Source organism: Haemorhous mexicanus, chromosome 1 (genome assembly GCF_027477595.1).
Source record: "Haemorhous mexicanus isolate bHaeMex1 chromosome 1, bHaeMex1.pri, whole genome shotgun sequence".
NCBI lineage: Eukaryota > Metazoa > Chordata > Aves > Passeriformes > Fringillidae > Haemorhous > Haemorhous mexicanus.
This window is the reverse complement of record NC_082341.1, coordinates 47726584-47741894: the sequence shown is the minus strand read 5'-3', so window position 1 is coordinate 47741894 and position 15311 is coordinate 47726584. Positions and strand designations below refer to the sequence as shown.

At 40.2% G+C, this 15311-nt stretch overlaps 1 protein-coding gene across 5 annotated transcripts in view; it reads left to right on the top strand.

Moving 5' to 3' along the window:
- Window positions 1-15311, top strand: part of ELMO1 (engulfment and cell motility 1) — a 303565-nt gene that overhangs the window by 38894 nt on the left and 249360 nt on the right. For all 5 annotated transcript variants that reach the window (XM_059848786.1, XM_059848795.1, XM_059848803.1 and 2 more), the window contains one exon: window positions 9946-10095. In XM_059848786.1, the coding sequence (XP_059704769.1) occupies window positions 10018-10095 (78 nt within the window). In that variant the 5' untranslated portion in view covers window positions 9946-10017. The remainder of the gene's footprint in view (window positions 1-9945; window positions 10096-15311) is intronic.

The window sequence follows — 15311 nt, the reverse complement described above, 5'->3', positions numbered from 1 at the left end:
ACCTGTCTTGCTGTCCCTGCTAAAAGGGAGAGACAGTACACTTTTCAGCTGTTGTCTGCTGCTTAAACTGCATGGCTCCCTAGAGCTTATGATTCAAACCAATAAAGGATGATGTTTGCATCATTCTTTCCTCTTTCCCTGGGTCATGCAAATTTTAATGTTGAGCAAAGTGTGCAGTAAAATTATGGGGTGACCACAAATTGTATCCAGTGCTTGAATGTCATGTATTCGTCTGTAACACAAACACATTTTATGGCGGTTTTCTTGTCAGAACTAAAGTTCCACCTTGATCTTTAAAATTTTAGTTCAAGTTATGAAAGTCTGGGATATTCTTTGAATGACTGCCCTTGGTTGCAAGATGGGAAGAGTTATGGAGATTGTTGTTCATAAGTTGCAACAGCTGATTTTAGTGTATTGTAAGAATCTTATTTTGCCATAGAAGGCAACCTGCTACAAAAGAAGGTCTTTTTGCTCATGGTGTGCCCGCTTAAGTACAGAAAAGGCACAATACTGGAACACAGATGGGCAGGCTATGACTTCAAGAGTGCTTAGAGACAGCACATCAGTGTAATTAGAGAATCACAGAATGGTTGAGGCTGGAAGGGACTCCTGGAAGTCATCTCGCCAACTGCCCTGCTCAAACAGGGTCATCTGCTGTTCTCTACAGTTTTGCAATAGAGAGACGAGTAAGGGATAGTCTCATGCTAAAATACCTGGATCTCCTATTAGCAAGTGTCACATTTAATGCAGTTTACCAAGCTTTATGCAGAACATATCTCCCTTGGAAATGGGCTGGGTGAGCAGTGTTGGCACTGCTAATATCTTGCAGTCAGATTTGTTCCAAAAGGTTTCTTGGACCCCTCCAAAACAGTCTGTGTTCTGGCTGTGTGAACCTGGAGTTTGCCCTGTTCTTGTGTTCTTTGCTCTTCTTGCTTGTATCTTACCTTACAGTGATCTTATGGTTAACCTGACTTTATAACTGAAATGATTGTTCAGGTATGCAAGCTCCACTTGATCTAGAATTATAAACAATGGGCCCAAGGTATGTGTCAGTATTGAAAAAGAGGGTGATTATCTTTTGGGATGTCCCCAGAACAGGATTCCAGGCCTGCAGGTAAACCAGCTGAGCAGTGCTCAGCAAAGCAGGGTGACACCAGTGTTCAGGATGGGCATGTGCACAGTAGTTGTTTTGGGATGCAACTGTGTCTGTGTCTGTTCTTTAGTATTTCTGTTTCCAAGGTGAGTTTCACAATGTCCATTAAAATTCTGGCTTAGTCTTGACATTCTATTTAATGCAGAATAGCTCAAGTTATTCCACAAACGTTAGCTATAGGCAAAGTCTTTAATATTAACTGTGCCAGGCTTTCTTTTCCTGAATGGCCATCACTGCTTTTTCCATACGCTGTCTAATTTTGCTGAATGTCCTTCAGAGAGCCAGCACTGGGAAGTCCACAAATGTTAAGGACAAATTATTTTTTTGTGACTATAAGAGTGAACTGACAGAGAGCTAGAAGCCTGCAGGGGTGGATTCAGAGACTGTATAGTGCTAGAAAGTCAGAAAAACATGGGGCATTTTGACTGTTAGATGTTTTGATGCACGGATTGCAGTAAGTGTTTCTGCTGCAAGATTACTGACAGGCAGTTTCTTTCCTTCTCTTGTTTTTTGTTATCTTTTACGGTATCATAGAAGGTTCTGAGTTGGAAGGGACCCATGGGGATCACTGAGTCCAACTCCTAGCCTGCACAGGACACCCCAAGGGTCACACCATGTGCCCAAGAGCGCTGCTCAAACACTTCTTGAACTCAGACAGAGTTTTGTGCTGTGACCATTTCCCTTGGGAGCATGTTCCAGTGCCCAATCACCCTCTGGGTGAAAAACCTTTTCCTAATATCCAACCTAACCCCCTCCGACTCAGCTTCATGCCATTCTCTTGGGTCCTCTCGCTGGTCTCCAGAGGGAAGAAATCAGTGCCTGCCCTTCCACTTTCCTTCATAAGGAAGCTGCTGACTGCAGTGAGGTCTCCTCCAGGCTGAGCAAGCCGAGTGACCTCAGCTGCTCCTCATATGAATTCCCCTCTAGATCCTTCACCTTCTTTACAGCCCTCCTTTGGATGGCTTCTAGTGCCTGATAAAAGGCTGGTGTCTTTAAAATTGTTGTGCCCTCCCCAGACTCACAAAAGGTATCCACCCTTTATTTTCCTGTTTTTCTTACTTATGATGAGCATTATGCTTATGCACTGTGGAATATCAGTATTACTCTTTTCTGTAGGATTTTTCAATGCAGAATGATTACATTAGAAAATAATGCTGTTTGTTTCAACCTTCAACATCCTGTCTGGGCTGTCAGTTAACCTGGTTCTTTCCTTCACCATTCACACATCTTTGTTGCCCTCTCTTCCTCCATTTGACTGCTAACTTCCTAGCAGTTCCATTAATTCCTCTGGATGTATAATAAACATTGATAGGGTAGCAAATTATCTTTGTTTTTTATACTGCTTCTTCATCTTCCTTCCAGCAGGAAGTTTAGGGTTTTCCCCAACTTTGAGCTTATCTTCTTGTATCTGTTATCTCCTTTATAAAACTGGGATATAGTCAGTCATCCTTGTTTTGATTCAGTTTCTGCTGTAGTATCATCTTGACTCAAGGTGCTTTTTTTTTTTGTGTCCTTTCTAGCCCCCCTGATATATCCAAATGCCAGGAAAGTATGAGGTACCATAGCCAGATCATGCCAGTAGTTGAAAAGAGGACTGTGACATTTTCTTAATTTTTACCCTTAACTGAGTTTTATTCAACATTCACAGCACTTTTGATAAACTTTCTCTGTTTCTTTTCAGCTTGTTTTCAACCAGCATGTAATAAAGTTATTCAGTTCTCAGTTTCATGGGACTCCTTTGGAGTGTGCTTAGTTTAAACATTAAAAAGCACCACCCCTTTACCTTCTCCCCCTCCCAAACAAACAAACAAAAAAAAGCCTCCATCCTTTCGAGCTGCGATGTTTTGCATTGCTTTATTTTGTTGTTTCACAGTGTCAATGTTCTTTTTTCCTTTCTTCTGCCCTCCAAATTTCTTATGCTGAGAACTTTGATTTTTAACTTGCAGCTCTTTAAGAACAGTAGGACCGCTGGCTGAAATTGAGGTTTTACATTTTCCCCATCGCTTCCTTTCTACCTCGCAGGTTATTTATATGAGACTACCCTGAAAGGTGGGAAAAGAAAACTATATTTAACTGGATTTTAAGGAATATTTTTTTGCTACTTGCTTCAGTTTAGAAACATCTGGAGTCAAGTCAAATGATGAGAAACAACCCCGAATGAAGTGGGCAAGATCTGACAAACTGTGAAAAGTTTAAGTAGATTAAGTTATAGATTGTGTTCAGAGTAGCATTTTGTTTTTTTTCTGTACTAGATATCTGCCATGGTCTTGAAATTCATATGTTAGGCAGGTACTCAGCATGGTTGAAAAATCATGGGTTTTTTTGTGAAGCCATAGATCTTTGCTGGATTTCTGTTGGTGGGGGGCTTGTGGTGGTGCATTTTGGTTTCATCTAGGTTTTTTGTGAATTTTTTAAAATTAGTATTTTATTTAATTTATTTATTTATTGGAATTAAATTTATTTAATTATTGGTCTTTTGAGTACTTAAGTTTGATACTTTCCTGGTGTCTAGTTTAAAGAGCTCAGATATTAATGTCTTTAGTAAACAAACATCTCTATCTGACTGGATGTTATACGTGAGTTAATTAAATTGCCACAAAGTTTGAAATAGAAACTTGAGTAATCAAAACTAAGTTTTTTGTCCTCTTATGAATTATAGACATCTAACTAGGAGTTCCTTAGTAAAAGGAGAATGATCTTCCAAGAAGTGGAGGAGTTCATGTTAAAGAAGTACCTAAATTTTTCTGATATTAAAAACAAAGTGCTTTAAAAGCAAGACCGGACAGCTTTCATGCTTATATTCTGAGTACACCCAATCTATTTTGTTTTCTTCCACCTTTTCTTTTGAAGCACTCTTTAAAGCCTTTTTTGCTCTCTAGTTTTGAAGAGTGCTCTATTTGAAACTGGTCTGGCCTGTCAAACATAGTGAAAACTCAACCATATAAAATGCTTCCCAGGAAGATGAATAAGATGACTGTGGATAGAGAAAATACTTGGAATGAAATTGTGAAGAAAGGTTATGGGTATGCTGGGAATGAGATAGGTGACAACCACGCAACTATTAGTTGTCTTTCCTGGACAGCTTCACCAGTGGCAAAAACTGCCCCGTTCTCTAGGTTTGACGCCTGTAATCCTCAAATCTCCTCAAATTCTAGGTCTCCACATATTCTGGAGAAGAAGGGTGGTGTATTTAAACCTGAAGGGTCCAAAGCTCATTTTGAAATAATAAATATTTCACTCCTGGTCTAATGATGCTTTACAAATCAGCAGACTTAGGGCTCAGCATCAAAGAAATGTTCCTGTTTGGCAGCTGATGGACTGCTCTGAACCATGGAAGCCAGTTGAGGTGTTCCTGCAGTGTTGGTGGCTGCTGCAGAGGGGTAGCACCCCCCACCCAGGTTGCCTGCTTTTTGAGACAGCTGCAGTTTTCCTATCCCTTACTAGAATATAATTAATAGCTTCTGTACAACTTTATCTACCATTTGTGTCAAAACATTCACAGATTTTATTGACATGGGTCTGCTGCGCCTTTGACTCCTGTCTGGTTCAGGGGTGAATAGCACTGAATGCCTAAGAAGGAAAAAGGCAACATGAAAGCCTTTTTATGTACACAAAGTGTACATCCAGCCCCTGGCTTCTCTGCCCTGTTTTCATTTGTTGTAGAGATGGTAGAGCATGTTTACAGCTCCTTAGACTCAGCTGTTCAGTCATGCAGTTTAACTCCAAAAATAACTCTCTTGGGGGATATTAATCCAGCGTTGGATTATCTTTCTAAAATCGTTAATCAGACTTGGTCCCCGAGGGACCTTCCAGCTGAACTTGCCACTTAGTTTCTGTTTGCAGGGCCGGCAGGAGCAAAGCGGAGGAAGCTGATGAGCTTTGACAAGAAGTGGTTCTTTACATAAGGTGCTGAGCAGAGGGAGCTGTGCCTCTCCTCCTGCTGTGGGCCCGGCCAGGGCTCAGCTCCCTGCCAGCACCCACTACATCCTGTTTGACCCTGATGCCCTCACTGCCCTGCTTTCCCATCACCTTCAAGAAATGCCATGCAAAAACCTGCCTGTGTCAGAGGGTGGCAGGATCTGTGCCAGCTCCAGGTGATGTATGTGCTGCCTTTTGTCCAGGCTAGAGGAACAAGTGCTTTGTTTTATTAAATTCTCAAATACACATGGCATTCCTTCAATCACTTCCTAATTATTAATTTTCTTACTCGAGCTACTTGTGAAATGAGCTGACCTGCTCTTTGAGTGTTACCTCTCTTCTGTAAAACAAGAAATAAGCTGTGCTAGGCTGCTGTTTACATTTGTGAGTAGAGCTGCAAGTCATATAGCTCCTATTAGCCTTGCATTTTTCTTCTGTCTGTGGAGTAAGAATAGAATTTATTTCTTGAGAGATGTGCTCTGATAACTTCATTTAAAGTACTTCAAGGTCTTTGTATGGAAAGTGCCAATGAAATTGCAAAACAAGTTTGAAAAAAAAAGAGTTCCACTGGGAACTAATTTCAGACACAAATAAAATCATGTTTTCCACATGCAGTGCATAGGTAGAAGGAGAAAATTCAATATATTTTACTGACATTTGTGCTGAATGCATCTGTCAGAGCAGGCAGGTAAATCGAGAGCTTGCATATCTGTGTATTTTTACATTAAATTTAACATACTTTGATTTCCAACTTGGATGTTTATTACTCTGACTTAGTAGACCACAGGAATTCCTTCATAGTATGGTTGAAATGCATAAATGTACTGCATGTGGTAATAGCAATAAATTGCAAAATTGACACTTTAACGGGATAATCTGTCATAGTTCTGCAAAATCATGTTGATGGAAAAACGTATGTTCAAGTGGTAGACATGCTTTGGTTGTGGATTTTCCCCCCTCAAATTATAAAATAGTTTGCTGTTGAGCATGTAAGTTGCTTTAACATTCTCCAGGTTATATCTCCTTGCATGCATTAGGAAAAACAATGGGAATTTGCCTTCCTTTTCCTCTGACTCCCTCCTTCCCTTCCTACATTCATGCCTGCATATCCGTCCTGCTTGCCTTCAGATTCTGCCTTGAAAATAAAAGTTGTAAAAATAAGTTGGAAAGTTGCTCTTACATGTCAGTGCTTCTCAGATCCCACTGGGAGAAAAAAAGGAATTGTACTAGAGAAAACTCCATAACTAGACCTATCAGTGACATCCCTATCCTTTTCACTGTTTGACTTCTGCTGGCATAACAAAAAGCAGCTGAAAACAGTTCTTCATGCACATAATGAAAATTGCTTACTAAATTAGAACAATTTCAAACCAGGATTTGTGCCTTCTTTAATTTGCTGGGCAGTGTCTAACACACTGTGTACCCTGGGAATAAACAGTAGGTAATTTTGAACTGTCAGCACTGTAGGTTGTAGCATTTTCTTTACAGTCCTACTTTTGGGATGACAGCTGAACATCAATTTTGGCCTTAAAGAAACCCCAAAAAGAATATTTATGTCTGACATTGTCACATAGGTAGAATGAAACTAAATTATCATGTTGCACTGGATTCATAAGAATATAAATTAGGAAAGAAGAAGTCAGCACATTTGACTAGGACGGCCACTGAGAAGCAGAAACAAAGTGATGATTTTATATGCTTTTCAGCATTCAGACCACATTGTTATCTTTGAGTTGGTCTACTGGTGGGAGAAGTGGGACTACATCCATTTGTATTAGTTAAAGATCTGTCACTTTGCTTTGTGTTTTATGACTGTATAAGCATAGTATAGTAATAATTATAATTATGTAGGAGACCGGTGCTAGCCTACATTAAAACTAGTCACAATGAAATTTTCTGCTGGATGATGTGGTAGACTTCTCTTGCACCTTGCTTTGGAATATAAGTGCTTATTTTCCATAGCTGAATTTGATTAACTTACCATCAGCTTTCTTTGACTCTGCTTTCTTAAACCTTTCTTCCTGTGTGAGTCAAGATAGCCCACAACTTGCTATAGCAAAATTGGGGTTAATGCCCTCATATGCATGGGAAAATGGAAGTTTTCTGCAAATTTATTGCTGTGTAATGTTGTTTTACTTTTGTACTTACACCCAGTGGTCATGAATCAGTGTTTTTTCTCCAGCATTTATTGTGAGCTTTGGAGGGAAGGTGTTGGGCCACAAGTTACTTCTTCTCAGTCAAAAGAAAATGTGTTTGCCCATGCAATAGGTAGATTCTATGGTTTTTGTAGGTCTCCCTTCTATCTCTTTAGATATGTGGTCTACAGATGATTTTTTTAATTTAAAGTGTAGGGGAAATGTGATGGGGGAAAATAAAACTGTGGAAAACAAAGGCTTACTCAGCTGAAGCTATCCTCAGTCAAGTCTGCCTGGAAGGAGCTGATGCTCTTTTTGTGTTGTGGCCACCAAATTCAGGCTCTGGCTGAGGCTTCCAGCATCCCTCCTGCCAGGGATGGGGTGCCAAGGCAGGGAGTGCAGGGAGTAACCTGTGGGTCAGGCACTGGGTGAGTCAGCCAAACTTAAGCACAGCAGACAGCTTATTACCAAAACACCGGCAGGCTGAGAGTACCAAGGACTGCGCTGCTGAGGAGGTGGGAAACACCGTCACTGTGAGTGTGGGAGCAGAAGGTGCCAAGGTCTCAGTTTCAATTGACTGTCGAGGTGGATTAACAGCTCATTGCTGCCAAGAAACCTCGCTTCTCCTCCCCCTCTCCTGTGTTGTATCACCTCTGAGTAGCTGTTTGACTCAAACATGGTAAAAAACAGATGACCAAAAATACTTTTTCGTTTTTTGGGGATTTTTTTGCTGGTTGATTGAACCAGTGCACTGAACAGCAAGGGGACCACTGGATGGAGATGCAAATTATGGGCATTTGATGCTTTGGGGAGAAATTGTGGGAACTTTGCATTTGGTAAGGCTCTACAGGGTAGAAGACTGCCAAAAGTAAATGTCTCTTTTCTCAATGACCAGCAAGCCAGCTGCATGCTTTAATTGTGTTTATTCCCTGTTCCTGTAACATCTACCAAATGTGGACAATATCACAGTGTTTCTTAATCACATTGTTTAGTCTTTCAAGGCACTTCCTGCAATCCAGTTTTATTTATAGACCGTCCATTGTCTCATTTACTGCCTTGCGTTTTGCTTTGTGGTGATGTGCGATCCTGTCGGCGTCAGAACTGCCATTGTTGGAAATAAATTGCTGGAGTGTTAAAGTTCATAAATTGCTTTTATATTATGTGTTGAGAGCCTTATGTAGAATGTAGCAGGGCTTGCAGAATCAGAGGACTGCGCCTTTTCAGAGCAGACCAGAGGCATACCAGAAAGAAGGAAAAACGGAGACACCCACAAGGCTGGATTAGCTCCCACTTATAAATGTAGTCTAAGGTACAACATTTCCCAATAAAGGGATGATTTCACAATTTTGTTCAGACCAACTTGAGCTCCAGCTTCTGCTGCAGTTGAAGGAAGGTCATTAGACCAGCTTAGCTGAAGCAGCAATAGAATGTGGTCAGAGCCTGTTTTAAACTGTACCTGTTTGTGTACCTTTGGATGTCTGGTATACTCAGCCAGCTCCTGTCTTGCCTTAGCTCTTTGAGATGATGTATGTGCAAACATGTCTCCATGCCTTCACCACTTCCTTCTCTTTTTCTGTAAGAAGAAGTGGGACTGCACCGCTGGGGATTTCTACAGCTTCTCTTGTTCTGTGGTACATGATGGCGTTTTGCTGGGTCTCAGCAGAGCTTGCAGGAAACACCATGGTTGTTGTGGAGGGCTTGGCAAAGCCAGCAGGAACCCCTCCCCATTTGCAGAAGGATGCACAGGCTGCTGTGTCTGAAAACTGCAGAGCTTTGCTACTAGAGAGAGTGTCCTGCCACCGCCAAGCTGAGAGAGGCATGCAGAAGCTTTGTTTGCAAGTCTGGAGAGGCACTACATGCTATTGATAAACATTTGTTGTTGTTGTTGGAAGGTTATAAAGTTTGATGAGTCAGAAGAGGCAGAACTTCAATTCTGCAGAACCTGAGGAATTGGTTCTTCCCCTTTCCTCTTTCCCTGAAATTCACAGCTCTCACTTTTTGACACAAGATCCTGTTGATATTCATATTCTTGCAGAATTATGATGTGTTATGTAGCTGATTATGTCACTGTGAATGTATACTACATCCTTGTGTATTCACGTGTCTGAGATGTACCATGAAGAAGTATTTATATGTGGGTATCTCTGGATCCGTGAGGTGAGGATGTGTGTGTGCGTGTGTGTGTGTATATGTGGAAACTGCTGTGTGTTCTGCCTTCTTCCTGACATACTGGTTGCTATAGTGCAGTGATCTATTTGTGAACACCCAGAAGATCATTGCTATAGTTAAAAGAAACCGTGTTTCCTGGCCATAACTTCCTGGGCAATCTCTTCTCCTGAAGTGCCAGCATTAACCGAACTGGTCACGTTCCCTGGGACTCCAGGGAACTGTAACAGAAGCTTTCTTTAGTTTGTCACTTTTTCCTCACCAGCATATTTAATAATATTTAAAAATAGTTTTTTCTATTTAAATCTAATGCATGCCTATTATTCACCGTACATTTCAGTGCTTCAGCCATCTTTCTAACAGGCTGTCGAACTGTGCAGCATGTCGTGGTGTTGTGTCCTGTGCTTGCTCCTGTAATGTGTGACATTCTCCTGCCCCTGCACATACACACTCTTGTACATTTTCATCCACCTGCCCAGCCAGGGGAAATGTAGGAGACTGAAGTGGGAGTGCTGGAGGTCTGCCTGAGCTGCTGTAATATTCTTCTTTCTTTTTTTTTTTCTCTCCCTGCAGGTGTGAATGAGAGAGGCTCTCTGCAGTGTTTAGTGTCCAGTTGTGCTGGCTCTGAAGAACAGCAGCGTCGCAATGCCCCCTCCTGCTGATATAGTGAAGGTGGCGATTGAATGGCCAGGTGCCTTCCCCAAGTTAATGGAAATAGATCAAGTAAGTGCCTGTGTACCCGTGCTCAGCTGGCCCTGTTCGTGAATAAGTTATTCTCTGCATGTTTTCCTCTGCATTTATATTTACTTCAATGCATGTGCATTTTTCTATGAATGTATGTGGGGTAGAAAGTGTTTTTTATAAGGGGTATAATCCTCTTCCTCTCTTACTGCTTAAGATTTTTGATGTATTTAACTGGTTTCTTCATTTGCTTTTTCTTTCTGAACAGCTGCTTGAATAAGGCATTTACTGCTTGTGTGACCCACTTAACACTTTAGTGCCTTAGTTTTTTCAGCTGTTAAATTGTGGTAGTGTTTTACCTCTGGGTGGAAAGTCTTCAAATTTCTAGTCAGTGCTTTGCATTTGGAGTAGAATCATACTGAATGGCTGCAGCAAGTGCAGATTTTGGAACTTAAGTAGTGGTGCACTGTGAGCAGGAGGACCTTTGTTGTTCTGTTCAGGAATCTCAAGGGTTGTTCTGTTTATCCGGTTAGTTCTAAAGCAATGGCCCTGTGGACGGATTGGAAGCAGTGTACAGAAGTTAAAAAATTCAAAATTATGAATTAAAAACTCTTTTTTGGGAATTGTGGTGGGGGGAAACAAACAAAAACAAGTTATACAAGGGCCATGTTTTATATTCTGGACTTCTCTGAGATTTTTTTTGTGGCCCATGTATTAATATTAAAAGCAACCTCTTTAATATTTAACAGCTTACCCTTAACATTTTGAAATCCTGCAGCATGTTACCTGGTTAGAATTATTATTATTTCTGTAAATAGTATTCAGAGTGAAGAAAAGCATTTTATAATGTGCTTTAGACCCTGGTGTGTCTGGGGACTCAGTACATTACAAAGGTCTATTGGAGAGGAGAGCATTTGAATTCACGCTGAAAATGTATTACTGAAATGGGTTAGTAATTTCTTCATGCGGTGCAATGAGTTTCACTTGTAGTTAACCCTTTTGTGGCACTTGCCTGGGAAATTCCTGTGTGAAATTTAAAGAAACATGGTACTAGAGGGCGGCTGGAATCACAGCAGTATGATTTTTAAGCATTCTGAAAGCCCCCTTAGAGGAAAAGGGAGTTCCCAAGTGAAACCAAACTTTGTAGGTTGATTTTTTTGACCTACCACGCTTTTCTATTTTCATTTGCTGAAATTTTTCAGTAAGCATAGAAGTCTTTTGCCTTCTGGAGTGAAGAATGTTTTACTTTTTTCTTCTTATATAACAAATGGTAGACACTGCACACTGTGTTCAGGGAAAGATGCATGTTAGTCATGATGAACTAAGTACAGTGGTGACAAAACTGAAAAAATACTATGAAGTCTCCTTTCAAACAGCAGCAAAATAATATGAAAACTATTTGGTTTTATTTACAAAAAGCTTAAAGTAGCTCTCAAAAAAACCACATACCTTATCAGTAATATTAGCTTACTTTCCTAGTACCTTGTTTTTAATTTTATGATGTAAGATTTGAAAGAGACAAGAAATGACAATGCTGAATTATATTGGGTAAAACTCCTCAAACACAGCCTGCCAAGTTATCTACAAGCTTTCTCAAGCCACATTATGGGTAGGAGGAGGAAGGAGAGGGAAAGTAAGGCCAAAATGGAGAAGACTTTAACAGCAGCCTGCTCCTGATGCAGAGAGAAATGGAAATGAGGGAATGAAGTTTGAGAGTTTCATCCCTCCCCTTTCTGACATGGAAAGATGGGAAAGAAACATCCCTTGCTTCTACTCATGCACACAAACAGGCATATTTACCTTTCTCAAGGTTGGGAGCAATGTGGGAATGAAGCTTGAAAATATATAGGGTGATACATACTTCAGAACACACAGCTCTGCCTTTGATTCACTTAGTGCTAATTTTCCTCAATCTGTTTCCTTTAGAGCAGCTATTCAGTAGAAGAGCTGTAGTGGAGGAGATGATTCATCCCTCAGATGGCTAGCTGTCGGAGATGATAAAGGGGAGGAAGGCAGAAAAGAGAAATGACTTACCCACTGACCAGACACTGCAGCCAGTGCCTGTGTCCCAGGTGGCATCTGCTCATTTAGTCACCATTTGACATATATTCAAAATATCCTAAAATATTTCCCATACTGGTTTCTTCTCTCTCTTTCTTACCATCAAGAAAAACAGTATTTAAATGAACAGCACTATAATAATACTTAAAAAAAACCAAACAAGAAAACCAAACAACAGAAACCCATTACTCTAGTGTGACACGAGTGTTTTATCTTTCAGGGTACTGAGGCTGTTCCAAAAACTGAAGTACAAATACCATATAAGAAATCAAAGGAAAATCTGGGAGGTTTTTTAAGGTTGCTCATTGCATATACTTGGAAGCACTTATTTATATTCAGTTGCACATTATCCTAATTTACTTGCTGTGTGTATGCATGTTTTGCTTAGCAATGGAGAGAGTAAAATATTTTCAAAGTGAAGAAATGTTACTGTGAAACCAGAACCATTGATGGTGGGGTACTGACAGGTGTTGGCCTTAAAAGAGCTCATGAGTATTTTTTCCACTAAATGTTATTAAACTTTATATGCCCCTGCATGACTTCTGACAGCTTGGACTTCAGGAGGCACAGAGCCTTTTCAAGTTGAGGCTTCTCACTGCATTTCTATTGGTTTGTTAACCTGGGTTCACCAATGGTGGTTTTAAATTTAATCATGCAAAATTAGTCTTACTCAGTTAGAGAGATTCTGTGCCAGAAGAATTGATACATAATTAAGTGCCTTTTGGAATTAGCCTCTGTGCCTTCTTCCAATGAATGTAAAGAAAGTTTCTGTTCCTTCATTGACATGTACTATTTGATGTCAGGGTTTCACAAGTGCTTTTTTCTTGGAAAGTTGCTTTAAACAAGGAGGGCAAAACTGTCTCTTATTTACTGCCCTCTCTCTCTTACCAGGTGGGAACTAATTAAGTTGCAGTAAATCTCACAGGTGGCTGATGCCTGTATGGATTAGAACTGATTTTAAATCATGTTCTTCTTGAGAGATGGACTTGACTGAATGCAGTTACTCTCTTCCAGAATACCTGGGGTTTATTTGGGTTTCCCCACCAATTCCACCATTTTCCTCCATCAGAAATTAGAAAAATAGCATCCAGACTCTTCCCTCCTCCATAAATCTGTACTAGCAATATTAAAACTCTGCCCAAAATTAATTTTTAATGTGAAGATTTGATTGTGGCTTCAGAACTGTGTATAGCGTTGATCTTTCATGCTTTAGTCTTTCTGTCATGTAAGGGGAGGAATGGAAATGAGTTGGTGTCTGAATTTGCATTGGGATCTTTTTGTGGGCTTTTTAGCAATGCAGTCTGGAGAAGAAATGAATGGTAGATGCTGACTTTCTGTTATCTTTTTCTTCACTCTTCTGGCTGATTATTCTAGGAGACATTAATAATAGGACTGCACAGGGTCTGTACAGGTGAACCAGGATGCTGGCTAGTCTATCCTGTCTTCTCTTTAATTGTCCCAGAAATAGCTATTTCATAAGAGGGTGTTATTTCTTGTGTTTAGTGAAAGCCTGCATGCTTTAATTTGTGCCCTTTATGTATAATTCTTAGCTGTTGGGGTTTTTTTACAGCACAAATTATTTTAGGTAAGCCAATGCTCATTTTAGGTTACCTGGATACTTTTTGGATTTACAGTCACACTGTTCCTGCTGCAGGAGAAGCAGCGTCCATGAGAGGCACAAGATGGAGATTTGGGGACAACATCTATTTTGGCTTATCCCATTCAAATCCACTTGTGTGTCTTAACTCAAGTTGTACTAAAACCAGATTTCTCTAAGCTTGGAGATGAACTTCCTCAGCCTTGGAGGTAAACAAGGCTTTCCTATAGAAAGGAACAGTTTATAATTAAACTTGGCCATACAGTCTCTTCCAGGTTTGCTTTTACCTATGAGATCATTAAAGATGGATTAAATTAGCAGATGTGAATCTTTACATTAGCAAAAAAGAAATAGATGGGAGGAGGGAGGAGGAGAGCTGTGTTTTCAAAGAACAAATCTCATATGGTGAGCAAAATTTACAGGGGCATTTTCATATGACAATTTCATGTTACTAGAAATGCAGCCATGGATAGAGCCATGGGCTGCTTTACATTTATGTTGTCTCTGAAGTTTAGATTTACTCAGTAAGTTTATCTTTCAAGAGTCTCTTTCAAGTTGTCTCTTCTCTTCTTCCAGTGTCATTTTAATTGTGGTTGTTTTTGTCTTCTTCATAGAAGTCATTGTACTTCACTGCATATTAAAAGGTCACCAGTAAGATTTTTTTTTTTTTAAAGGCACTTTCAAACCTAAATCTGGTTTCAGACCTAAATATGGACCCTTGGGGATTTTTAATTGATTCAGTGCAGTGTTTCTCATACTGTGGGGAAAAATAAGTTCAAAAGGGATTGTGAAATGCTTAATTAGAGAAAAGAAAGTTGCACATCACTTCTGCCATGTGTGTAGACTAAGAATAGATATGGTTTCTGCAAGTACTGTCACTAGTAATAGCAGTATACCGAGATAATCCTGGCACCACGAGTCTAAATGTATGCAATATTAGTGAGCACCAGCATTGTTCAAGCAGTGATCAAGAAAGGGATATTGATGTCTCACTGTACTGTGAAGTGTCACTCTCTGTGCTTCATTCTGGCTCCAGACTCTGACTTGAGGCGTTTAGTTCCTAAGGGAATGAAGGAAAAGAGAGGCTCTTGCTCCTTCCCACAAACCTGCAAATTTATATGAACTCTTACCCAGAAAATGTAATGGTACTGCAGTAGCTGGAACTAGTGAAGATTTTTGGAATGAATATTGCTAAGATTTCCAATGTTATTGCACATCCTGAGTTTATGGTAAAGGGAAATATCAGTGCCTTTAACAGCTGACAAGATTGCAGTTTCTTGAAGATAAAGGGCTACAAAGCAGATCATGGGGAGAGGAAAAAAAAAACAAAAAAAAAAACCCCACTGACTTATAAAATAATTCCCTGCCTGGATTTGCAGCAGGAAAGGAGCAGCAGCTCCTTTTTGTCAGATAGGAGAAGGAGCCAGTGCTCAGGACTGGCCACTGCAGGTGTATCTCACCCATTCTGAAGGAGGATATCAGTTGCTGCTGATGGAAGACTTGCCCAAAATGGATGAACCAAAAGGTGGCTACCTTTTCAAAAAGAATTGAAAAATATTTTGTTGTCTTAAGCCAGTTTGTTAAAGGTAGGGCTTGCTTA